The sequence below is a fragment of the Larus michahellis genome, chromosome 7 (assembly GCF_964199755.1).
Source record: "Larus michahellis chromosome 7, bLarMic1.1, whole genome shotgun sequence".
NCBI classification, from domain to species: domain Eukaryota; kingdom Metazoa; phylum Chordata; class Aves; order Charadriiformes; family Laridae; genus Larus; species Larus michahellis.
In genome coordinates, this window is record NC_133902.1 from 41,308,024 (window position 1) to 41,335,826 (window position 27,803).

At 38.9% G+C, this 27,803-nt stretch overlaps 1 protein-coding gene across 2 annotated transcripts in view; it reads left to right on the top strand.

Annotated features, from left to right (window-relative positions):
• Nucleotides 1-1,250: 1,250 nt before the first annotated feature.
• The window catches only part of IFIH1 (interferon induced with helicase C domain 1), a 31,878-nt gene continuing 5,325 nt past the window's right edge, over nt 1,251-27,803 (top strand). The window contains exons 1-12 of one of the 2 annotated variants that reach the window (XM_074594967.1): nt 1,251-2,003; nt 2,966-3,122; nt 8,270-8,446; nt 13,683-13,763; nt 17,124-17,344; nt 18,230-18,440; nt 21,876-22,093; nt 23,644-23,760; nt 24,252-24,375; nt 24,465-24,698; nt 25,892-26,148; nt 27,654-27,803. In XM_074594967.1, the coding sequence (XP_074451068.1) occupies nt 1,554-2,003; nt 2,966-3,122; nt 8,270-8,446; nt 13,683-13,763; nt 17,124-17,344; nt 18,230-18,440; nt 21,876-22,093; nt 23,644-23,760; nt 24,252-24,375; nt 24,465-24,698; nt 25,892-26,148; nt 27,654-27,803 (2,397 nt within the window). In that variant the 5' untranslated portion in view covers nt 1,251-1,553. The remainder of the gene's footprint in view (nt 2,004-2,965; nt 3,123-8,269; nt 8,447-13,682; nt 13,764-17,123; nt 17,345-18,229; nt 18,441-21,875; nt 22,094-23,643; nt 23,761-24,251; nt 24,376-24,464; nt 24,699-25,891; nt 26,149-27,653) is intronic. The other variant, XR_012588363.1, reaches the window with a different exon arrangement.

The window sequence follows — 27,803 nt, forward strand, 5'->3', positions numbered from 1 at the left end:
CTGAAAACAGAAGAAAAAGTAGTGGGGGGAAAAAAGTGGCAAGACTTTCTTCAGAAGTCTTTCAAAGGAAACTTCTACAAAGCAGGAATAAAAAAGTAATGATGAAATAAGAGTGAAACCTGAGATAACAATGAAATGAAAGTAAAACAAATTAAGTTCTACACAAGAAGGCGCTAACTGAAGGAAGCTCCACTGAGAGCAGAATGCTGTAGCACATCTCAGAAAGACAAGCAGCTGAGGGCGCAATTTGAATTACGGGGAATTTTAGGCTGGGAAAGGACCTCTGGAGATATCTGGCTTCCGTTTAAAACAAGGCATTAAATCAAGGGCCCTGTCAGACCAAGTCTTGAATATTTGTATTAGGGAAACTCCCACTGCTTCTCTGGGCAATATATTTCAGTGTCTAATTGTTTTTACAGTGGAGAATTTTTTTTCTTATACCTGGACAGAATTTCCCCTGAAGAAACATGTTCCAATTGCCTCTTGTCCTGTGCGCCCCTGTGAAGAGGGATCCAACTTTTAGGAGTTGGAAAACTGTGATTGGATCTCCCCTGAGCTGCCTTTTCTCTAGGCTGAATAAACCCAGATCCTTCAAACATGTGCCAGGCTTTCCAATCTTGGAAGCATCGTGTTGGCCCTGCACTGGACTCTCTCTGATTTTTCACTCTGTCTCTTGAACTGTCCTGGACCAAAACTGAACATGGCAGTCCAGGTGCTCTCTATTTACTCTACCATTTTGCTACAAAACATGAAATTGAGTCAAGGGTCTGTTGCCGTACCTTGGAATCACACTGAGGTTCCCTAAAACCCCTCGATGGAAACCAAGCCTGCTCCCGAAGCTCAATGACATCCACCATATGGGTGAAACCACATCTCAGGGAGAGACTGTCCCAACAATCTCAGACACTGTCCAACAAACTGCTCTATGAAGTTTATCACAGGCATCACAGCCTCCTGCTCTGCATGCAAGATGCAATTCTTCAAACTGGAAAAAAAGGCACAAAATCTTTAATACACAGCCAAAGTAAACCATTACAAGTTGGCTTTACTTCCCCGATGGCCTTTTGTGGGCCTGTATTCTGCAAAAAGGCTTATCCTGCAAATGACTGCAGATCACTGGGATCACCTGGGGTTACCACCTCCGAAGCGCCGCATTTCTGGGTCGGTGCCTGGCGGGAAAGCCACAGTGCAGAAAGCCCCGACACACCTGTGACCGGCCCTAGAAACTCCTGAGCTGGAAAGTGCAAGGTGTACTTCAGTTCACGTTTGTTGTTTTTTTCTTAAGCTTACGGTTGCTGTTACAAGTTTCCCTTTAAATATTCAGGAATCGAAACCGAAAGCGGCGCTGGGGCTGGGATATAGCGGGTGCGGCCCGGCGGCAGCCTGCGGAGTTGCTGAGTGGGACCGGACGGGACGCGACGCGACGCGACGCGGGACGCGTTCCCCGCTGACAGCGAGCCCGACCCCCGCCTACGGAGCCCCTTCGGCCGCCCCCCGCCGTCCTCCCGCGGCCCCAGAGGCGTCCCGGAGCGCCCGGCGCCTTCATCCCGGCCATGGCAGAGGAGTGCCGAGACGAGCGGTTCCTCTACATGATCTCCTGCTTCAGGCCGCGGCTGAAGCAGTTCATCCGGGTGCAGCCGGTGCTGGACCGGCTTCCCTCGCTGAGCCCGGAGGACAGGGAGAGGGTGCGGGCGGCCGCCCTGCAGCGCGGCGACGTGGAAGGGGCGGAGGAGCTGCTGCGGGCCGTGGAGCGGGGTCCCCGCGGCTGCGGCTGGTTCCACGAGTTCCTGCAGGCGCTGGAGCAGGGCGGCTGCGGGCTGGCTGCCTGCTATGTGAACCCCAGCCTCAGCCAGCTGCCCTCACCGACCGAGGAGGCTGACCATGACCTCTGCGTGCACTTGGTGCAGCTGCTCCACAGCACACTGGTGGATAAAATGCAGACCATGCAGGTGGCTGAGAAGTGCCTGCAGATGGGCATCTTCCAGGATGATGACCTAGATCGGGTAAGTGGCTCGCCTGTCAGGCCCGGCGCTAGTCAGTGCCACTGATGCTTGGCCACCCCCAGGAGCTGTGGGTAGATAGGAAGGAAGCCACAACTAGAAATGGCCTTGTAAGTGCAAAAATGAAAGGGGAGTACCCAAACTTGGGGGGAGGAAAGAGAAATGGTGCTCCAAATAAGCCAACAAAGACTACTGGCAATGGGCCAGCAGGTGGGATGCCAGCTAAGAACCAGGGAAAGAAAGATACCATGACCAGAGAGTTAGACTAAGCCAGTGTCAAAGTGGAGGCAATATGTCTGGCTTTACTGTTACTTGTCATCTGCCCGCTGAACCATACCAGGAAGTAGTGATGATGGCCTGTAAAGTCCTAGAGAATACCTGAGTTAAAATAAAGCACGATCTTCCCTCCCCTATTTTGCCATAGGTTTGCTAAGGAGTATCATACTATACAGTGAAGCTGAGCAGAAATACTAGTATGACAGGAAAGAGCAAGTGTTAACCTTTGATGAAAACATTTCCCAGTGTTTACCCCGCTTGGCTAAGAATGACTTGCCTGGACTATCTGTCATTCTACAGCTTAAGTTTGAGCTCTGGTAAGGTGTATGACATCACTTCTCCTTAGTTAAGGTTGACTAGTACCTAAACCAGTGTGAATGCCTATTTATTATTCCACAGTAATAATAATTACTATACAGTGGTTATTATTATAACCGTTGTTGAGTACTACCAGTCTCTCCAATTAAATAAGTTTTATATATCCTACCTGAAACCATATGGAATAAACATGATGTTGGACAAAACTGCAGTAAGCCTCTTCTGATGAGTGGCAGGCCCACCCTATGCCTTTATTTTTAAGTATGTTTTAATGATGACAAGGAAATGCTTTTGTACCTATACTAACTAACTTCTCTGAACTATTTCCAAAGTCTCTCTCAAGATTGTTTGGGTTTTTTTGTTTTCACCAGATCCACACTGTTACTGACAATCGTGGGAATAGAGATGGTGCGAGGGAGCTATTGAGCAGAATAGTGCAGAAGAAAGACTGGTTCTCTCCTTTTTTGGTTGCTTTGCGTGAAACCCAACATGGAGACCTTGCAGATGATTTAAGCGGAAATACAGGAGGTAATCATCTTATTTCCTTAGCACTTGTGTGGCATTTTAATATCTCTTTTTTGTACTGTGACTTAGGAAACAAGGTTCTCACCATATTGATTTTGCTGTGACACTGAGACTAATGCTTTTACTTGTCCAGGGATTTCAAAATCATGTTATTTTGCAGTTTATTCAATAGATTCTTAAACACCAAAAATCCTTATTAAGCAATATCAGAAGTACAATAGTATGTACGTAGTTGTAATTAAACTGAATTGTGCACCCTCAGCAAGTTTGCTGATGAGACAAAGCTGGGAGGGGTGACTGACACACCAGAAGGCTGTGCTGCCATACAGAGAGACCTAGACAGGCTGGAGAGTTGGGCAGAGGGGAATCTTATGAAATTTAATAAGGGTAAGTGTAGAGTGCTGCACCTGGGGAGGAATAACCCCATGCACCAGTACAGGTTGGGGGCTGACCTGCTGGAGAGCAGCTCTGTGGAAAGAGACCTGGGAGTCCTGGTGGACAACAGGATGACCATGGGCCTGCAATGTGCCCTCGTGGCCAAGAAGGCCAGTGGCATCCTGAGGTGCATCAAGAAGAGTGTGGCCAGCAGGTTGAGGGAGGTCATCCTCCCCCTCTACTCTGCCCTGGTGAGGCCGCACCTGGAGTACTGTGTCGAGTTCTGGGCTCCCCACTTCCAGAAGGACAGGGAACTGCTGGAGAGGGGACAGCAAAGGGCTATGAAGATGATTAGGGCACTGGAACATCTCTCATATGAAGAAAGGCTGAAGGATTTGGATCTCTTCAGTCTGGAAAAAAGACCACTGAGGGGGGATCTTATCAACGCTTATAAATACTTAAAGGGTGGGTGTCAGGAGGATGGGGCCAGGCTCTTTTCAGCAGTGCCCAGTGATAGGACAAGACATAATGGGCACAAACTCGAACATAGGAAGTTCCACCTAAACATGAGAAGGAACTTCTTTTCTTTGAGGGTGGCAGAGCACTGGAACAGGCTGCCCAGAGAGGTGGTGGAGTCTCCGTCTCTGGAGACATTCAAAACCTGCCTGGACGCGTTCCTGTGCAACCTGCTCTAGGTGACCCTATTCTGGAAGGGGGTGTGGACTAGATGATCCCCAGAGGTCCCTTCCAACCCTATGGTTCTGTGATGATGTGAATCCTTACCTTTTGTAACCCGTTGGTTTTCAATGTGATGTTTTTATAATCATTCATAAAAAATATTCTGAAGATTAATTTGAACAAACAAAGCAAACCTTTTACGTATTTCTCCTTCAGCACAAGGATTAGTTTTTCCTTTATAGAACGGTTAACAAATATATGCGGCATTTTAAACTACACTGCAGTATGTCTCCTTGGGGAGAAGACGTAAGTCTCAAGACATTGTATAAAATTTACTACAAATAATAGAATAAGCTAGTAAATAGGTTATTTACAGAAATGAAACTAAAAGACCTGTAGGTTTTTGGCTACTACTTTTTATTCCTGTACTATGATTATGATATTATAAAATTACCCCAGTGCTCCCCTGGATTCTAAAATAAGAAAAAAGAAGCCCCCAAGTACTCCATCCCTCATTTTTTTACTGGGCTTCACATATGTTTTATAAGATTTTGAAACTAAAGTTTTTTTAATAGATTTCCCATTTACCAGCTTCAGTCTTTTTGCTTGAGGAGCTCACCAGAACTACGTCTCTCTACTTTTAGTTGCTGCATGTGGGACAATGCATTAAGATTGGGATAAGAGGGGTGTGAAGGTTTCTTTTCCAGTTGAGGACAGGAATCAACCTGTTTTCTGCCCAACACAGATAAGCAGCTGCCATATTTGAGCATGCTGTTCAAAGGTGGTTGACTGTTCCAGTCTGCAGGACAAGACCAACCAAGTTAGAGCCTCAGAAGACAGTTCTGAGTGAAAGTCAGATGCTGAGAGTAGTTCAGCAGCTACTATGGTCCTAGTTTTCATTTTGTGTTGCAGTTTTGTCAGACTTAAATTCTTGTCTTTGTTACTTTGCTGTCTGTCGTGGTTTTGGCCAAATTGGCCAATGGCCAGTGACAGATGCTCTCGCACACAGAGAGGAGGAGGAGAGGTAAAGAGATTTATGCGTTTAGAAGGAAGTAAACTACTTTAATGAATTATTAATAATAAAATAAAAAGGAAAATAATAAAAAAGATACAGTATATACAAAACCGTATTAAGCTCCCAGGATGACATCACTAGCAGGCACTGGGGAAGTCCCAGACTGGACTCAGTGATGGGTGGGAACTGGATTCCAGAGTTGGAGTCAGGAACACATGGATTGGGATCAAAGGCAGATGAAGAGGCAGGGTCTTCCTCGGAAGTCGGCCATTGAAGAAAAAGAGACTGACCTTTTGATCCCTCAGCTTTTATACTCAGCATGGGGCAGATGGGATGGAATACCCCTGTGGGTCAATTTTTGGTCACCTGTCCTGTCTGCTCCTCCCTGCAGGTGGGACCCCTCTATGCTTTTCCGTTTCTGACCCTCCAATGGGACAAATAACGAAATTAGCTGACCTTGGTTGTTATAGCAATAAGTATAAGCAAGAGCCTCTCTGCGTACCATTCCTTGGCACTAATTGTAAACATTGGTCTTATCAGTCTGAGAACGAAATGTTTTCAGCACAACGTGCTGTTAATTTCAGAGAGTTAGAAGAGGCCTAGCTAAGAAGTAAAATTACTGAACAGAAAGTTGGTTCTCTTTTACCTCAAACCAGGACATTCCACCCCTTATTCCATACCATTTGCATCATGCTCAGATCACTAATACTTTATCTATCAAACCTGTGCATACACATACATATATATAGAAATAGATACATGCAGGTTACTCAATTATGATTTATCTTTATACACAAAAGTTCACTAAGTCCATTTAGTTAATAACTGTAGGATTTCATCTCTCATAGCAGCATTTTCAGGGTAGGAAAGGTGAAAGAAATTTATGTGGTTCGTGCCCATGGGTAGCATGTCCATCTCAAACAGTTTTGCTGGACGCCACTTGATGAAGCTGACTCAGGGTTCATCACTACTATATTATCCTGAAAAACAGCTGTAGAACACTATTAGTATCATATAACAATTAATATCGTACAACTCAGATTTAAGTCTTCTCACCCAGGGTCAAATTCCCTTGAGGTACATATTGAGCTTCTCCATTCTTCAGCGTCACCCACCAAGTACATCCAGGTCCTTGAGCAAAAACAGTCCCACAAATGGGTCTGCCTTTGCCTGAGGCAGGAAAAACCCAAACAGTTTTCCCCAGCATATTCCTTTCATGCACCACAGGGACTTTATCCCCTTCTACTGTACGTAAAAGGTCTGATTGAGCAGGACCAGCTCAATTGATGGATCCCCTGGTGTTAACTAACCAGGGAACTTGTGCTAAAATGTTTGTCCCAATTTTTAAAGGATCCACCACCCATTGCTTTCAGGCTAATTTTTAACAATCCATTGTATCACTCTATTTTCCTGGAAGCTGGTGCCTGATAGGGGATATGATATACCCACTCAATACCATGTTCTTTTGTCCAATTACTTACAAGATTGTTTTTGAAATGAGTCCCATTGTCTGACTCAATTCTTTCTGGAGTACCATGTCGCCACAAGACTTGCTTTTCAAGGCCTAGGATGGTACTCCAGGCAGTAGCATGGGGTACGGCATAGGTTTCCAACCATCCATTGCTTCCTTCCACCATTGTAAGCATGTAGCGTTTACCCGGGTGGGTTTGAGGGAGTGTGATGTAGTCAATTTGCCAAGCCTCCCCAAATTTATATTTCAGCCATCGTCCTCCATACCACAAAGGTTTTAACCTTTTAGCGTGCTTGATTTCAGCACGTTTCACAGTTGTGGATAACCTGCGCGATAGCGTCCATGGTTAAATCCACCCCTCAGTCGTGAGCCCGTTTATGTGTTGCATCTCTTCCTTGATGACCTGAAGTATCATGAGCCCACCGAGCTAAATAGTTTACCTTTATGTTCCCAGTCCAAATCTGTCTGGAAAATCTTATCAGCCTGATCCACTTGCTGACTGTTTCGATGTTCCTCAGTGGCCTGACTCATGGGTACGTGGGCATTTACATGGCGTACTTTCACAACTAGTTTTCCTAGATGGTCAGCAATATCTTGACATAATTCATCAGCACAGATGGGTTTACCTTTACGCTGCCAGTTGCCCTGCTTCCACTGCTTTAACCACCGCCACAGAGCATTTGCCACCATCGATGAGTCAGGATAGAGATAGAGTATTGGCCACTTTTCTCGTTCAGCAATGCCTACGGCCAGCTGGATGGCTTTTACCTCTGCAAATTGACTCGATTCACCTTCTCCTTCAGTAGCTTCTGCGACTTGTCATGTAAGACTCCATACAGCAGCTTTCCACTTTCAATGTTTTCCTACAATATGACAAGATCCATCAGTGAACAAAGCATACTGTTTCTCATTATCTGAGAGTTCACTATATGGTGGGACTTCCTCACCACAAGTCACCACCTCCTCAGGTGGCATTGTGAAGTCTTTGCCTTCAGGCCAGTCTGTGATCACTCCTACGATTCCTGGACAATTGGGGTTTCCTATTTGAGCTCGTTGTGTCATTAAGGCAACCCACTTACTCCAGGTAGCATTGGTGACATGATGAGTTTATAATTTAAACATATAATTAAAACAGCATTTTTTTGCCTTTGGAGCATGCACAGTTCTATGTGAGTCTAATAAAAGAACAGAGAAGTCAGACAGAAATTATTTCTGTATTTGAAATAAGACAAGTGGAAGGAGGGAAAACATTTTTTGAAAGCTCTCTCAGTCTTTCTGTTTTATGAGCAAGTTTTGAAGTCCTGCTGTAAGGTACATCCATTTATGAGCTTACAGGACCAATGGAATTGAGGAGGTAAGAAAGACGGTCTAGTCCACAAGTTCAATTTTCAGATGTTTATAGTGACCGCAAATGTTTGAGATTTATGACGAACAACTTTCTCAATAAATATTTATAAAAACATCAAAATTCCAAACTATAAGTCAAGACCAAGACCCTATGTTATGCTGCTATGTGCATGATGAATACAGGCTAGTTTTATGTTTTCTATGCTCCACGCTAAAAGAAATTAAATGTTTTATAGTGCTGTGGAATTTCTATTTATTTTCTAGAAACAGAGAATAGACAAAATGGGATGAAGAACAGTACAAACGAAGAAACAGAAGTTACAAGCCAACCAGGACATGCTGTAGCAGAGGATATGAAACAGCAAGAGAATGTGAATGGTAGTTTCAGCAGCGAGAACAGTGTATCAGAAACATCTATTGGAAAGAATTCTCTAGTTCCAGGTATGTCCACTAACTGGTACTTAGTGCTGGTACCAGTTAAACTTTAGTAACTGTAAGTAACTGAAAGAATGTTCTTGGTGCATTAGCTCTTGTCTTGCTCAAAAATTCAGGAACATATGGTACTGTCGAGGTGAAGAGAATGAATGGAAAAAGTAAATCTTGGTTTTTTGGAAGCAGTAAATTCCATTTCTTGCTATGCATTAACAGCAGTAGGCATTTTAAGGGTCAGATCTACAAATTTGTTTAGTTCAAATTGTTGCTCTAGGACAAGAATATGTTGTCATACTTGAACTAATTAATCTGCAAGGTAAGAGCTGGTTCAGAAACCAATTTGCTAGCACAGTACAGAATGGCTTAGGAGGACATGGTCAAAAAATCTGTAGCACATTATGTGCAGCCTCCATGTAGACATTTTTCTGTATCCTGGTTGTAGTGATGATGTTTTTATCTACAGGCTGCCTAATTTTCTTATAATTAAGCAACATTAATGATCTTCCTTTCCTCTTATATAGCACTTTCAACAACTTTCTAGTATTATTTTTTCATTTACTGTGTGAAGAAATGAGTAATCTTCAAGCATATTTAATATTGTTAATTAAAATTGTTAATATTATTAAATGAATACTTTATTTCAGACCTATTCATGGTAGGTTTATATTATGAAATGAAAACATTAGGTTTACATTGACAATTCCTCCCAATGTTGACACAGTTTAAATCAAGAGGAATGTTTCTGTACCAGTATAACTGCAGCTGTATCAAGTACTTCTTTCTAGAAGGCTGGTAATTCTATATTGGAAAACATTTTTGGTTTTGCTAAGTCCTTTAATGCCATCCAGCAAGTACTTTTTCTATTTTAAGGATTTATATTTACAGAGCATCAAATCACCTTTGCCATTTACATCACATGGTCAGAAGTACATTTTTTAGTACAAATTTTTAGAAATTGTGGTGGCTTGTTGTTCATGTGGATCCACTTTTAAAATCATGCCTTGGGAGTTGATAGTGAGCAACAGCAATTACCAGCAACAATTCACAGACATAGATGAGAACCAACAATTCAAACATACGCTGTATGATTAAGGAACCATTCATGTGGGTTACAAGTTCAGATGGAGCAGACAATAGTTACAACTGAGATAAATCCTGCCTGAAATGATTTTAGTGGGCTTACTCAGCCAAAGGAGTAAGACAGCTAAGGCTGCTCTTTTTTATCAAACATGAATAAATAAATAAAAAAAATTGGCTCTGAAAACTGCAGCCTTTCAGTGTGCGACAGTAGTAGCCTATTTCTCATTTAGCATGATATTAACAGCAAATCACAATGTTTTGTAGCAAGTAGTGAATTATTAACTACAGCAAAAATATCAACTTTGTTTTCCTTGTTTAGAACATAATTTGGCAGTATAAAGAAGAGGTGCCAGATATTTAATGATGATTCAGAATGGATCAGACTGAGTTATCCTCACTCTTTGGATCCTTTCAGGGCAAGGCTAAAGTTCTTAATTGTAGCCTCGCTGAGGGTGGGTTTTCATTGCTGTTAGCTCGATATTTTACCTGACTCTTGTCAGGTTGAAGGTTACAGATAAGTAGATCTATTAGCTATTAACTAGCCTGCCACAAGCCAATTCTAGCCTGAAAACTATGATCTCCTCAGCACTGAACTGTACTGAAATGAATAGACAGTGGGTGTTAGCAGTTTGTGCTGTTGGGCAGAAGTGGATCTGTTCAGTGGTATGGTGCTAAGGGTGTATGTTCTATGTGAATTCTGGCAATTTGGTTACGATTGACTTCAGTCTGGTGTGGACTCTATGCCTGCAGGTGGCTGGAAAAAAATCTCATTTCGTTTCAGCTGACAGAAGTTCATTTCTTGTGATCCAAACCAGCTCTGTGATATGAACCAAAGTAGTGTAAGTGGGGACAATTGACAGATTCACTGTAAACACGCACTTCTGAGTTGAACTAAACCAGCAAAGTAGATGCAGTGTAGCAAGGGGCCGACAAGAGACAGTGCTGCATGAGGATGGTTGTAGAGGAACTGGCTCACATTCAGCCATCTTGAAGTGCAGTAAGATTTGATCACTATGCACTTGTACACACAGACTTAACTGCACTCAAGTCTTTTTCCATTTCCATCCTTTCCCATGATCTTATAAGACTGTATTTTTAGACCAGGCAGCTGAAAATACAACTGGAGCCCAGATTCTACTTCCAAGTAGGCTGGGAACCCACCTAATTTGCAATTTGATGCTGTCAAGTGTTGTCACTTTTGCAGTACGCTCCCACCATTCCTTCATATATTGAAAAGAATAAATTTCAAGGAGAAAGATGTAAGCTTTTTCAAGTCACTTGAATTTACTGCAATTTGCATTGTAAAGCATCTAGAGCATCCTCTGACCCCGTTATTGGAGTAGCTGAGACAGAAGGAGTCAGAAGGTATGAGGGCAGTAGGGTCATGAAGACAGAGTAGAAATAGATAATTTAGCCTAAGAGAAAACTAGAGAGAAATTGTGCATGCAAAAACACAGATAAGAAACTGCACACACAAAAAAATCCCAACAAAAGCAGTAAGTCTGCAAGGTCAGAAGTGAAACACTTGGATTAAGGCTACAGTTACTTGCATAAACAACACTTTAAATAAATAACACCTCTGTTTTTCAAGGCCTGTTTCATTAAAAAAAAAAGTTGATTGGAACAAATAATTACACTGTAATTAACTGGAGAGTTCAATAATGTATTACAAAATGTCTCTTAATGCTTGAGATTAGAAAAAAACTGCCCATTAATTTGAAAGTAGGACCCAATTTTAATAGCCTGTTTATATTTTGGTCCTTCATTTATATTTTCTGATGCTTGAAACTTATTCTATGACATAATGTAGCACAGGACAGGAAATAAATACTTTTTTTAATCCATTTTTTTCATTACATTCCATTGTCTTTATACTTACTTACTAGTTGGTGCAAAGTGAGTGAAAATCTTTCCGTGGAATCTGCTGCATTACAATGTGCAAGTAGCACTGCAAGGGAAGACTGGTGAAAGTGGTGGAAACAGCTGTTAGAAAATATTAAGTTTATTGTTTTGGAAAGGCTTACTTTTTTTTTAAATTTTATTTTAAAATAATTCAAGAAATTTGCCACAGTTGAAAAAGGAGAACATTATTCTCTTCACCTTTTACTTGGAAGATGAATACTTGCATTTTACTTCACCACTGACATTTTCTGTGAGAGATTATTTTGCAATGCATGCTGCACATTGTAATTCAGATAATTATGTACAAAACACTCTGTGAATGCATATTCTCTGCTGCATACACATCTTTCAACAGGTCATTTTAGATGGGAGACCACATAGAATAGACCCATAGAATTTTAATTTTGTCCTCTCCAATCTACATGGATTCTTAGAAAGTGAAATTGGGAGATCGCAGTGTCATCTTCATAGTTGGAATTCCCACTAATGCTATGTAATAGTTTGTCACAGGTCTTTGAACTTGGATTATAACTGGTGAGGTTTTCTTTTTTCAGACAATGCTGTCTTTTAATGTGATATTAAATACATGCTAGTATATAATAATAGGGAAATTTTATATAAATCACGCTTCCACTGTGAATATATATTTTTTAAAGTGCCTTTGTGTTGATTGCATTGATTTCTAGGAGACTAGGCTTTTAATTTAGGTGCTTAAAGTCTTTAATGCCCTTTCCCATCATAACACTTCCTACAGGTGGTGGTGATTCATAGTTGGATCAGATTCTGAGGTCTGTATGGAATAAATGATGAACGCTGTAGGACAGCAAGACAGATGTTTGCATCACTTTTCATGGTTATGTTAGAAAAACTAAAAATAGTTAAATACCTGACTCCTAGTGGTAGCTAAGGTAGCTTTGTGTCCGTTGTCTATACTTGTTCTGTGAAATAGCAGTTTTGTTTCTGTTACTCATTTACCTCTCAAGGACACCAAAACTTGCATAAAGGAAAAAGCTTCATATTTTTACTGAACGCAGGCTAGGTTTAATTTCCACCTCACCAAGATTTTACAGTTTATATTTAAAGAGTACCATTCTAAGACACTACAACATCCACTTAGTTCTAAATTCTCATTCACAGCATGTGTTTTGCTATATGAATTATTTATTGGGGACAATATGGATATGGACCATAATGGGATATTCACTGGAAAAAACTATGAAAAACTTGATAGGACACAAGTTCACAAGATAATTAAGCACGACTTGGTAAGACACAAATTCACTAGGTAATTAAGCAAAACATAGGTCAGTGCTATTATTCTGACTGATTTCTTGCGCAGACTATGAGCAGCTGACAGTGCAAGGTGAGGCTGTTTGCAGCAGGTTTTTCCAGAACAACTGTGTATCTCTTTAGATTTTAAAAGAGCTTTGGAAAATACAGCTATATAAATTACACTTGTGACTGAAAAAAAAGTTCGTGTAATACATTGATTGCCCAGCAGAGGGAGAGCGTAACGTTAGAATATGTGCAGTAAACTTGCCAGACTTCTGTGGCAGTGTCCACGTCTTCTGTTGGGTGTAACAGAATTTTCCGTCCCTGCTTTTACTTGCAAACTGTTTAGCAGATTTAGTAATTCCTCTCTGCTTTTATTTACCTGGGAACTGTGGTTTACTCTTTTCATGTTACATGAAGAAACCCTTTTTTAAAAAAAACAAACCAAACAGTTCTGGTTTTGATTTTCTTCTACGACAGATATAACTGATACAGTTTATAGGGAGTAAAAGAGAATGTCTTCAGTTTTCCAGCAGTGCTGTGTATCCAGCAGACCAACATAGTTTGTTGGGGGTTTTGGGGTTTTTTTTTTGTTTGTTTTGGCTCTGCACCCCCTTCAGAAAAGATACAGTAAAATAGGACTAGAGGGGGGGATCATGCAGGCAGTCATGTCTGGACCCTTGCTTCAAAGCAAACAGAACATAGATGCCTGACAATAATAAATCATGACCCACATTGCCTTACCTCTGCTATGTTTTGGATTTTCATCTTCCAATCCATATTTTTTTCCATAAAAAATGAACTATATTGTTCATAGTTTTTTCTTTATCTAAGAAAAAGTTTAATAAAGGAAATTATACCTCAGCCATCCCTGCCAGACATTTGTCTAGCCTATTTTAACAACTTAGGGAGAAAGCAAACAATATGCTTTTGCTATTTATATTTGTATAGCAAATATACTATGCTACATTTGTTTGTGTTTTTCATTTAGAGTCAGATGTCTCCATAGGAGATGAAAGTGTCAGTAACTTGAATGAAAACCTGGGACAGAGCTGCACAACCAGTGATTCAGGTATGTTTCCCTTCTGTTATTTAGTAATTGTAAAATAAGCTCTGGAGGGTAACCACTCTGTGAATAGCTTAGAACAAAAATCAGCGGAAGGCTTCCATTTATTTCGTTGGAAAACAGACGCCATTTTTTGGGTCGCGACTTAAGCCCCTCCCCCAAAAGAGTTGATTTGCTGATATCATCTGAATAGGTCTCTAGACATCATTGTCATTCAAAATGGTCAGTGATGTAGAATGATAGAATCCCATAGACTGGAAAGGGCTTCCAGAAGTTATCCAGTGCAGTCGCCTGTACAGATGCTCATAATGCTGGCACATATATGTGCTTCTTTTGCTCTCAGAGAGAAGCTAGACTGTGCCTGGCCTCTGCCCACGGTGAGAGGGAATAGGAAATGCTTTAGAGGCATCTAAGGGTGAGGAGAAGCATTTCCAGGGTACCTGCAGAACAGTAATGAAGGTCCACTTTGGACCTAAATAATTTAGTAGCCCTCTCTGTAAAAGGAACCTAATCAATGGAGGTTACTATCTGAAGACCTTTGCAAATCTCACATTTAAACGTATGTGCAAGTTCTAAATATAGTTTTAAGCTAAATATTGGACTGTGTTTACATAATACTTTGCAGACAGACATGAATTTGCTATTTATGTGCTCTGAGCCCAATTAAACATTGCTGTTGTAAAAGACATCCCAATTTTTTTCTTTTTTTTAATCTTAGACTTCAGGCAGAACGATTTTGCAGGTGTCCACCATGGTGAACAGCCTGCATTTGCCTACACAGAATTCAAGAGGAACCAGATACCTTTTAGAATATAGCCTTTACAAAGTTTGTGCTGGGACTGTATCTTGTGCAAGGGCTAGAAACAATCTGGGTACCTTTCAGGCCAGCTCTGCCTAATAAAGCTAGTACTAGATCATTAAAGCCAATGTAAATGTTACACATCCTATGCCTGCAAAGTGTTTACTATAAATGCTTTAAAATAGTTTAAAGCTTTTTAAATATTAAAATCCAAGTATTTTGTACATACCCAGAAAATTCAGGATATCTCAGATCTAAATGGCTACCCTATAGCTAGGATTTTAGTCTACGTATTGCTAAGTCTGAAGAATATACTTTGCACTTCTGCGTCAACTGAGGTGACTCATCAGTCACATTGTATTTCTTTCCTCACTGTGTCACATGAAATGTCTGGGCACAGAAACTTCTCTGTTCCGTGGACAGTCACACTGTAAGAGTTGTTCAGGCTGATATAGACTACCGGTATGTGGCAGCACATAAATATGTATGGCCTGATCCATTAAGATTCCTGAAAAGTACATTGGGCATTGGTTCTGTCCAGTAGTCCAGCAGAAAACAATAAATCACTACAGTAACGTGAAGAATGCAAAATTTTTTTTCCAATGGTTACTTGCTATATGTTCTGTTTACATGTGGGCTTTTAAAACAACTGGTTAAAATGTTTTAAAAAAACATTCACGCTTTTTAATCATGCCTAGTAAACTCAGTGAGAGCAACTATGAGAAAAAAAGCTAAGGAGATACAGATGGACCTTGTGATATTTATGGATTTTATAATTTGAGATTTTGCAGTAAGGCTGTTACATTAACAGAGATGTTTGGATAGTGTCTTAATGCACTGACATGATTTGGATTTTAATGCAGAGAATCATGTAGATTTAGTCACAGCTTTCTGTGCAAGGATCCTTTTACATGTAGAAAAATGGTGGAGTTAGGACAATAGAAGAATAATTATTATGTTTCTTTTATCCCAGAGCAGCAATTCATATGAGCCTTGTACAAAGACAGACAACTTCCCTAAAGTTATACTGTGCACAATGAAAATTTTTTAATGAAATCATATCCTGTGAAAAGATTCCTGTATTAGCCTTTATCTAAACAGGGGCTGAGGAAGCTAGGAGAGAGCAAGTTAAATATTTTTTAGGCCTGGACAGTTAATTGAGGATGTTAAGAAACTGAAATTTAACCAAACAGATGGGTGATAAAGTGCTAGTTTCAATATGATTGAACTATTGAATTTAGCCAACCAGAAAGCAAACAACGTTCTTCCTCAAAAGAGAGTAGTAGAAGTCAGATAAGTAACAGCAAGTACTCTCTGGTGTGAATTTCCCTGTGTTCCAGGTAGTACTGCACTCACACTAAAAGCCAAAACAAGCAAAAAACACTTAAGAATGGCATTTGGATGTTTCCATCAGCAGTATTTTATCAAGCTTCATTACTTTTTGTTAGTTTAATTTTTTTTAATGGAATCAGGGATAGTAGAAAAATACACTTATTTTCTGTGTAATGTATCAGTGATAATAAAATCCTCATGATTCTTCATTTAATGATATCATCAGGAAATAAAACTAGAGGGCTTTTTCCCCTCATTTTTAGCCTAGTAGAATGAATTTGTGCCTTTTCTTCACTAAGGACAATTAATGCTTGGATGGTGATTTAAATAGATCTGTAGGGGAAAAAAAAAAAGCCCAAAACTCCATTGAAATAAATCCTTCTGATATTAATATATATCATTTCTGACTTCCTAAATAGATGTAAGCTCGAGAGATTTAATATGCTTCTCTTACTGCCTGAAATAATTTAACAACATTTTTCCACTTCTAGCTTTTGAATGTTGTTTCATCTGTGGCCTGTAGAACTGAAATCTCTGCCATTGCATTTTATATGATAGATGGAATGCTTTGGCCTTCAGATGGCAAATGTATATGGCTTCTTAGTGAACAGCTCGATTGCATTAGGTATGAGTCAGTCTGGAAGCAGCGCAATCTACCATGAACAGGTGTGATACATTCTGCAGTTAGCTCTATCTTGTATGGGCAATTGAATTTTCTTATCTATATCTATCTTTATAACTCCCTTCATCATTTTTTAAGTGGTCCCTACCTCTTTTTCTTTCTAGGGCTCCATCCTTTTTTTCATCCTCTGAGAAGCATTTAAAAAGGTAGCTCACTTGCAACCAAATAAATTTCAGTACTGATGAAAGAGAACTTCACATAAGATTGTCTAGATTACAAATACTGCAGCTCTGGACACAACCTTTGCTGGTCCCAGTGCTACTGAACTGTATCATTTGAATTCATACATAATAATAGTCATGTCAATATAGATGGGTGAAGACACACTGTGGCTCATTCCACCTGCCCTGGTTGGTGACTGCATGTAAGTGGTTCTGATCCAGGGCTGCACAGGTCCACAGAGCAGCACTGTCTATGCTAACATGCCCTGTTTCTGTTTATTCAGAAGATGCTTCTGATAAGAAATTAGTATTTTTCCCTTTGACATTTGTTCAATATTCTGATAAATGTTCTATGCCTCCTGTTTAATACTTATATTTCTTTGTACCCTTAGAGGAAGATGAAGTGGCGAGCAGAGTTTCACCTGAGCCAGATCTGATCCTGAGAGATTACCAGATGGAAGTTGCAAAGCCAGCACTGAATGGGGAGAATATCATAATATGTCTGCCTACAGGCAGTGGTAAAACCAGAGTGGCTGTTTACATTACCAAAGATCACTTGGATAAGAAGAAAAGAGCATCTGAGCCTGGAAAAGTTATAGTACTTGTTAATAAGGTATGTTGGACTATTTTTAAAGAAATAGTATTTTTCAGACCTCATATGCTGTTAATACAGAACTTGTAAAATGAATATAAACACATTTCTCAGCTTCTCCAGATGTAGCTATGTTTAAAGGCATACAGCTCTAGACTGCCATCTCCACTGCACCCCTCATCCTGGTGCAAGCATGAATGATTTTAGAATACCCTGCTGTGAGTGCAAATTTAGATCTGCCACTAATAACCACATTATTGGAAAAAGTATAATTTCATGTTAGAATGAATAGAATTAAATAATTTTTAAAAAAATATTTTTCACATTCTGCATTTCAATTTGGTAATGAAGGCCACTTAATCAGTCTCACAGTAGTTAGGGAATATTCTGCCAGATTTTCTGATAATTACTGTAAGTTTTACAGTTAAATTTAGCACATAATAATACAATCTTCTGTAATTAGCACAATATAATATAATCTTCTATTGTAATATTAAAATATAGAAAAACATTTAAGAATTTTATTAAAAGAATAAAAGATATCCATATCCTCCTGTAAGAATAAAATTGATAGCATGTTATAAGCTCAGTTAAACAGCCAGAGCATGCATAGTTTGTTCGTTCTTTCTAAGGCACAGTTAAGCCAAAGTTCTTGGGACAAAAAGGTTTCGTAGGAGCAGCTGGAGGGAAGGGGTTGGTTTGAGGATTTTTATTGCTTCGTTTTGTGTTTTGTGTTTGGTGGGGTTTTTTTAATCCTACACTGCAGTTAATAAGAGAATGTTTGCTTTTTAAAAAAAGTATATATTGCACAAAGTGTATGTTCACCTAACAACATTTCTGGCAAACGGGCATGTATTTTAATCCTATGTATGCTCTGGTTTAAATTCTTTGGAAATCTTTATTCAGGTACCGTTGGTAGAACAGCATTTACGAAAGGAGTTTAATCCATTCCTGAAGCGTTGGTATCAGGTTATTGGTTTAAGTGGTGATTCTCAGCTGAAAATCTCATTTCCTGAAGTTGTCAGAAGAAATGATGTCATCATCAGTACAGCACAGATCCTTGAGAATTCACTGTTAAGTGCAGCCAAAGAAGATGAAGAAGGTGTCCACTTATCAGGCAAGTGTTTAATTCTGAGATTTTTACAAGAGTGCTAAAAGTATGTCTCTATTCTGGAAAATTGCAGAGTAAAAACGTGCCACGTTCAGTAGTTAATGTTTTTTCAGTTGACTGGTTTTATAAATGCAAGCTGTACTCAGAGTCAAAACCAGATCTTAGTTAATGAGCATGCAGTTTTTTCAAGCCAAATTAGACTCTTGCAGTTCATTTCTACTAAATATTTGTTATACTTCCTATTTTATCTAGCAGAAGCACAACTTTGTGCAAATGCAGCCGTACTGCAAGCTTGGTAGAACATTGAGTTACATCAGATAGAAGCCATAAACAGGATGAGAAAAAAATTATAAAAACTCAAATGTAGACAGTAGTTTGAGAAATACAATGGAACAATATAAAAGCCAATCCATTATAAATGTTTTATTCTTTAAACTCTTACCATTTTTCTAACATACAGAGATAGGATTACTTATAACTGTCTCGGAGGCTGGCAGATATAATGGTCTCCTACAACAGTTGAGGAAAGTTGAAGAAAACAAAAGACATAAGATGAGATGAGATAAAATTCTTTGCCCAGAATCCTGAAGTGGCAGATATCAATGGGAGATCAGAAAGGAAATGATATTATCTGCCAGTTACATGCAAATAATGGAACAGCTCCTGACGTCAGCTCCAGGATTTGGGCTGCAGTGACCCTCCTCTGTGAGATGTTAACTTCTCCCTCTATCTGCAGGCAGTCAGGTCTTTTAGATGGGGCAGGATGAATATCAGAGCTATGATATTCAAAATAATGGATCTGTGATAAAAGAAGTACTTGTCTGGGTGTTACAGAGAGAGCAGAGAAACCTGAGGGTCAGTCTGTGTCTATCAGTGCCTAGTGCTGACTGAAGTACTGCTTGATCCAAACTAACTACTGCAGAGCTACTTGGATACCTCAGAATTGCCTCCCCTCCTTCAGAATGCCTTTCTATTAACCTAGGCAGAGTACCAGAGATTTTCTTGTATTTATTTCCTTTCCACTGCACCTAGGTTAATAAACCTTCCCAAATCTGAATCATTTGGGAACACCATACAGAGGCACCTGAACATTCTACAGAAACTCTGACGTGATCAGAGAATTGGGCTGAGTCCCAGCCAGTTTGTGTAAGGAAGTGGTTTTTTGAATGGGTTTCACACTTTGCAAAGCTTCCTTCATAAGGAGTTAAATTTTTCCAAAAGTGAGGTGGCCTTGCAAACAGGACCATGTTTCCATGCTATAACACCTGTGCTATTAAGTTTAGCTGGACTGAAGCCAAGCAAGCCCGAACAGAGCCACCTTCATTTTTATGGCTATGGCTTGGTTAAGTTGCAGCCTATATAAACCATCCTAATTAGTTATATGGGTTTTATTCCTAATTTCTGTTCATACTTTCTTCATCTGTTTCCACGGAGGTCTGCATTACACGTAACACAGAATTCTAGCCTCAATGAAATGGAGGGGACTCTCTTAACTGCGTTTTCCCAAATGCTTACTCTCTTTACCAACGGCTGAAGTCACCCTGTGGACTTCCTAAAAGCTGTGTATCACTTTCTCAGTAGAAGCACATCTCTTCTGGTGGATTATGTCCGTCCTGAGTAATGATAGGAATATGCATTACAGAGATGATAGTCAAACATCAAAGGGAGTAATTTCACATTGGCAAAATATCTGAGAAACTGCCAGCACTGTTTCTGAAGTCTTGCAAGATGTAGAAATCTTAGAAATAAATATAAATTTAGGTTTGAAACCACATCACTCCAGTCCAAACTGGCTTCCTGAACCACTTGTGTAAAGACAATCAGATTTCCCCAGTGACGTAGAATCACAGAATAGGACTGGGAGGGTTGGGAGGGTCCTTTAAAGTTCATCGAGTCCAACACCCCTGCAATGAGCAGGTATATCTTCCACTAGATCAGGTTGCTCAGAGCCCCATCCAACCTGACCTTGAATGTTTCCAGGGATGGGGCATCTATCACCTCTCTGGACAACCTGTGCCAGTGTTTCACCAACCTCATTGAAAAAATTTCTTCCTTATATCTAGTCTAAATCTGCCCTCTTTCAGTTTAAAACTATTACCCCTTGTCCTATCACAACACGCCCTGCTAAGAAAGCCCCCTTTAAGTACTGAAAGGCGTAAAGGTCACCCTGGAGCTGCCTCTTCTCTAGTTTGACCAGCCCCATGTGACATGGAGCACTAGTCTGCTTTCAAAGCAGTACTCTTTGGTTTAGCCTTTACATAAAATTTCTCTTGTTCAGTCTCCAGCTTTATTTAGGTTCTTCAAAGACAAAGTTACATGATATTTTCTCCAGCAGAAAGGCCAATTTAGAATGTTCCAGTTCTCTGTTAGTTTCCAACTTCTGCCACCAGTTGTTGCGAACTCATTTGCAGCGATGCAACAAATTGAGCACGCTAATGTGTAAACAAGACTGTGGAAATTGTCCAGATTTAAAAAAAAAAATTAACCCTGATCATTTCAGTGACCTGCTTTACTGTCATTTCCACAAATGTTTGTCAAACTGTAGGAAACAATGTTGAATTGTAGGGATTTCAACACGGAGAGTTATTGGCCAGCTAGGGGAAGAGTGGGAGCTCCATAAACCAGTTTTGCTGTTAGAGAAACATTCCTGAGTCTTTCAGATCTGAACCTTGAAATATATGTCTCTGTCTGCATATGCAAAAAGAGGGAGGAGATGTTTTCAGTGTTTGTTAGAAATTTAAAACAAACAAGAAATATTCTTAATTTTCCTTATTGTATAGTACTCTACCTGTTGCATGTAAATATGATCTGACTAAAAAAGCACATAATACCTGTCTGAATCTTCATCAATTACCTCAGCTACAGAAGAGAGATGGTAGTACTCTCACCATCTGTTTGTTCTTTCCAATGACACATCCATAAAGTAATATAAATCTTTCAATTGGACAGGAATAGGGAGGAAATCTCTGTGTTGCTACACAGCAGAAGCATATTTTGATCAGGACAGGCCTTTCTAAAATGTCTGAAAGGCCTCTAACGTGTTATGTATCTTGTCATAAATAAACTATGTATTTTCTCAGATACAGTTATGGATGTAAAAGATAGGATTGAGTTAAACTGTGGTATGCTCTTACCACTGGTTATTAAAAATATCTCTCTAAACTTCTTTATACCATCAGATTGATTTTGCAAAAACAGAAAATGTAGAAGTCCTTGACGCCTCAGGAATGTGCAGCAATGATTACACGGTCTATTAAATAGGTACAGTTTCCATCCACACCTTCCTCCAGCATCACAAATTTCCTAATATGTTAGGGCTCAGACAAACTGACTGGTTCACTTCAACAGTCTCCTTACCTGTAAGAAGATTTACTCACACAAATTCTACATTTGAAAGAAAATTAATCATTTTGGGGTTTGGTTGTTTTGTTTTTTCTTCAGATTTTTCACTCATCATTATCGATGAGTGTCATCACACGCAAAAGGAAGGTGTCTACAACAATATAATGCGACGTTACTTAAAAGAAAAGAGGAAGAACAGGAAGCTGGCAAAAGAAAACAAACCACTGATCCCACAGCCTCAGATTCTGGGACTTACAGCCTCACCTGGTGTAGGAGGTGCAACATCCAACTCAAAAGCTGAAGAACATATTCTGAAAGTAAATCGCCCTCACATTTGCAAATCACCAAAGGAATATTGTGTTGTTCAAGTAAAACTTTTAAAGTCAGTGTTCAGCTCCAAATATATAAGCTGATTTTTTTTTCATGCCTACATGGGAGTTCAGCTCACAGCCATTCAGCAACTACAAATTAATGGAAATCCATGTACAAATAAAGGTTACTTTACAGGGAAGTAGGGTTACTGAAAAGGGAAGTTAAATGACTGCCTCACTTGAAAAAAATTATCAAGTTAAGATCAGAGGCAAGAAATCCACAGAATAGTGAGTTTTCTTAATTAATAAAAATCTAATTTTCCATTGGTGGATTATAATTTACTGTGTATTCCTAAATCCTAGAGACATCACGGTATTTTATATCTGTATTTCTGGAGTGACTAAGCTGGGCTTTTTTGTGGATCCAGGCAAGTGAAGAACAAAGTTGAATACTTAAACAAGCAGAAACCATTTGTGAGATTCGTGTAGACTACAGATGTGTTTCTTTACAGCAGTTATAGTTACTTGTTAAGAGGGGAGAATTGCGTAGTTGCATAAATACCTGACTTGAGATAATTGGTTAAAATGTGTACTTAAACAGCTGTGACTCTAAAGAAACACTGTTTTACTTGAAATTCAATGGATTTACATTAGTAATACAAAAGTAGAATTTAGCCCAGTATCCAGTGAAAACTCCTGACTAGGAAATTGCACAAGAGGATTTGCTATTGAATAGGTGAGGCTTGCAAGAAGCTTTTATGCTGTATTGAAATAGATAGAATCGCGAGATCTTTTGAGACAAAAATGTTCTGGCAGTAGAAGCAGAGAATTCCTTTTCATCAGCTCTGAAATCTTAATGATAGGATGATGGCGTTTGTATCTAAAGAAATGTAATCCAAATATGCAAGCTCAAATAGATAACTTCTGCTAGAGACATTAAAAAGGTTTCCTGCCAGGCTCCCTTTCCTATTTTCTCTGCTTATGAAACTTTTAAGGTTTCCCATTATTACTTTAGACTTAGTGACAGAAATGTACATATTTTCTTCTTGGAAGGGATCAAAAGGAGAAAAGTCCAGTTCAACTGTGCAGTTAGCACAGAAATTATCTCTTCCTGTTCCAAGAAACATAATTTCGTGTTATGTTCTACACTCATGACCAGCTCTTACTTTTATAATTACTCCTTAACATTCATTTTCTTTTTTTCCTATTTCACTATTATTTTTGTTTATTTGTTTTGTGCTCCAAAATCTTCTCTTCCCAAGTATTGATGGTATATTTTCCTTTTCAAAATACCTGTTTTGCACCCTGATCTGCAAGTTTTTTCCAGTGTGCAAGGATCACTCCTGGCCTAAAAAGTAACTTGTTCAGCTTATCTCAAATGCTTTTCAAAGATTTGGCCTTTCTTATGCTGATAGTGTCTGTATCCAATTTTTGTAGGAAGAAAATAAAATCATATAAAACCCAGTATCTGAATGAGAACCTCTGTTGCATTAATTCAAGTTTTCATGTGGAATAACTCATTAAACATTAAAAGAAATAACTTTGTTTTCTCCCAGATCTGTGCCAATCTTGACGCACGTAGAATCATGACTGTTAAAGAGCATGCCTCCCAACTGAAGAACCAGGTGAAGGAACCGTATAAGAAGACTGTGATTGCAGATGACAAAAGAAGGGTAGGTTTTTTCAAACAAATCAGCGTTTAAGTTATACTGGCCTTTAAAAGTGTGTTGTATGGTATCAAAAACTTTTGGCTAATGCTCTTTTTCTATAGATCTATAGTGCTAATTTAAATATGTGTGTATTTATCTGCTGCTTCCCTCTGTATGCAAAAGTATCAGTAGAGTCAAAAAGAACTAAATTTTTGCATATTTGAGTTATATTTTTGCTGTATCTGGTCAAAAGACCTTCTGAACCATAGTTAAAATGTTTGTATTGGAGTGACGTTATATTCACTGAAGGTACGTTATTTCACAGCGTAATTCTTGTGATTTTCAGAACTATTTATTTCCATAATTCTAAATGCACTTAGCAACCTTACTTGTTTTTTAATTTAAGGTTTAACATATTTAAAAAATACTCAGTGTAGTACTAGCTAGAAGAGTTCAGGCCAATGTTTTCATTGCCACAAGATGCTGACTTACTTTGGTAATCAATTTATTTCTAGGATCCATTTAGAGAGAGAATTACTGAAATCATGAGTGAGATTCAAAACTATTGCCAGCTCTATCCAAAATCTGAGTTTGGAACTCAGCCATATGAACAGTGGGTGATTAGAGAAGAGAAAAAAGGTAACCACATAGCAAAAATATCCCACCTTTGGATCTGTTTGAGTTATTCTGTACGCAGTCAAGTTTTTGTACTTTTTGTTCTCTTTTAGCTGCAAAAGAAGAAAAACGCAAGGAACGTGTCTGTGCAGAACACCTGAAGAAATACAATGATGCTCTCCAGATAAATGATACCATCCGAATGGTGGATGCGTATAATCACCTAAATAACTTTTATAAGGAGGAGAAAAGTAAGAAGACAGTAACGAGTGATGATGATGATGATGATGAACCAGCAGTATCAAAACAGGATGAAACAGATGAATTTCTAATAGGTTTATTTCATGGTAAGTTTGAAATACAGTGGGATATTTAATATTTTAAATCCCTATGATGCAACTATTATGCACTAACATGATTTGCATAGTCCCATTAATTATTACATCCTAGAGATTACCATGTTGTTTATTATGACAGTATCAGGATGTCCCAGTTCATATAGTATGGAGTACATTAAACAACATCGTAGTGTGATCACGTCTCAACATGTGATAGAAGTTCTTCAGCTTTGGCCCAAGGGTACCTTATTTTTGCTGATAGTGAAAACTGTACTCTGCTCTTCTCCAGTGACGTGTCCCTGAGGACACTCTGACAGATAGACAGAATGTGTATTCCAGTAGATGCTCTTGAGAGGCAAAAAGTGGACCAAATGAACTACAAAAGTAATGAAATGACAGGTTTTTAACCAACCCTTTCTACCAAATTTTGTTTGTCTATATACTAAGAGCTGGGAGCGATGACCTTGAGTAAGTTTCAGGTGAAGAGCAGATAGTGAGAGAATTAAACACAGGATCAAACTGCAAAGATCAAAGTTAGTTGCCTTTCTTTTGGATCATTCACCCTGGAACTGGGATTCATTCATGTGTGTCCTTGACACACAAATCTTTTTTGCATCTCTTTTTCCCGTACTGCCTTTACAATGAGGAAGAGGTAGGCAAGTTTGCTCCCACTGCTTATGGCTCCTGCGTGGTGCAAAAGAAAATAGGTTTCACTGCAGCATGTATCCCAACTTCAAGTATCCTATGAATTGCAAATTTAGAATGCCATTGTTAAGAAATTCCTGAAGTGTTAAAAAAAACTTTTAGAAAAATAGATTAGGTTAGATAACATTGTTGTGTTTTTAATGACTCTTTATACCTGTCTTTATGCCCCCTTATATAAAGCTGTGATTTAGCTCTTTAATACGGTGCACTTAACTGTACCACTTCTGGTATGTAGACAGAGTTTTTTCTTTTGCTTATTCTTACCATGAAATATAAGCAAAGTGTATGTTAAAAAGCTAATGGTGATTTATTTTGATTGATTAGTGTGTTTGTAAACTCACTTGAAAAATAAATTGGTATGCCACAGCTCTTCAAACTGGATGTGAATTAGCCATGCTGGGAGAATTATATAGAAAGCTGCTCTTTGCTTTGTTTTTTTCTAGAGCTGTTATTTTACATCGTTACTTTTTCCTAATTTACATATGTTATTTTTAAAGCAAAAAAGAAACAGCTGAAAGAGTTGGCTAGAAAGCCAGAATATGAAAATGAGAAGCTAATACAGTTGCGAAACACTTTAATGGAGGAGTTCACGAAGACGGAAGAACCTAGAGGAATTATTTTCACCAAGACTCGGCTAAGCGCCTTTGCTCTATTCCAGTGGATTAAGGACAACCCAAAATTTGAAGAAGTGGGAATTAAGGCCCATTACCTTATTGGTGCTGGACATAACAGTGAAATGAAACCCATGACTCAGGTACAGAACTACACTCTACAGCATTCAACTCTCTTACGTGTTTTGAGAAAACAGCTTGTTTTAGTACTAGAACAACGGACAGAAGTTTAGAGCCCAGAGTTCTGGTTTCATACCTGCCAGCAACTTACCATCATAAGCTGCAGGATAGGTGAATAACAATGTCAAAATAATTTTATTTGCACAATAAACAAGCTGGTTTGGTTTTGGATTCTATGGCAATAGGATTAACAGGCAGCCATTTCCTAGAGGAGTATCTAGTCAAAAGGGACACAAATTGTAGTGGAGCATAGGAAGAAAAAGTGAACAAAATAGCAATAGCAAAAATGTGATAGTTAAATGAGTTTATATTTGTCAGGACAACAGTAATTCAAATCATATTTTAGTTGCTGAATTGAAAAATAAAATTAATTACAATGTTGATTATGCCTGTCTTTTTGTGATATAATTGCTTAATCAACTTATACCAATTTATATGCATGCTTCACACTGACGCATAACCATTGAAAGAGAATTTGCCAAAATTTGCAATGAAAATTTCACAATTGATCACTCCACAGTCCGTCTCATACCATTGTGTTGACTTCATACACAACATCTCTCGGATGATTTATACCAACATTTTCAAAACAAAGTACCTCAAGTGTCCTAAAATCTCTCTTCTATTCTGCTTTTTACTCCCCATAAAATTGCCATTTAAGCAAAAATGGTGTGGTTTACTGCTGGCCAGAGTCCATTTCCTTCAGCTGCTCTCAGTTTCAAAAAGAAGTTCGGAATTACTCTCTCAAAAAGTTGCTTGTTTTCTATGAAAATTTGGCATTTAATCTGTACACCACATTGCACAAACAAAATAATAGCCTCTACATTTTGAAGCTGAATATAGCAAATCAGAAGTTTCTGTCCCTCTGCTTAAATTTGTCTGAAATATCCAGCTAATTCAGAACTCTATGTTTTGGGTGCTTTAGTTTTTTAAGTGTATCATTGCAGTGCTTTTTGGTGCTCCCTGGATCACCAAAATGGTGGTCCCCATTTATTATGGGAAATTTTAAGTGCTTTGGAACTTGACTTGGAAGTGCTGAAGTCTGTACTTTAAGCTGAAATTACTGAAGTAGTAGAAATTTTGAGTAAGTAGAACCTTTGAATAACTACTTAAAGAATTTGAAGATGATAGAACAACAACAACAAAACTATATTATCAAAACTCCTAGCATCTATGACATGGGCTACAAAGTTTTGATAATATAGTTTTAATAACCAAGATTGCTTACCTTAAAAGGCTGGGTTCTGCTCCCTCCTCCCTCAAAAAAGGTACTGAACACCTACTGTATTCAATAGGAACTCCTTGTTTGTAATCTTAAAGATGCTTAAACGCAATTATTGAAGCCACTGATGTTTGGCATTCCACTCTGAAATGATCTGACTGTAATTCCTTACACCTCTTAACTGGAATACCCTGATGACAGAAACTAATACTGAAAGTTAATATATTGATTTTTTTTAATTTACAGAATGAGCAAAGGGAAGTCATTGATAAATTCCGAGGTGGAAGTGTAAATTTACTTATTGCCACTACTGTAGCTGAGGAAGGCCTAGACATCAAAGAGTGTAACATCGTTATTCGCTATGGCCTCGTCACCAATGAAATTGCTATGCTGCAG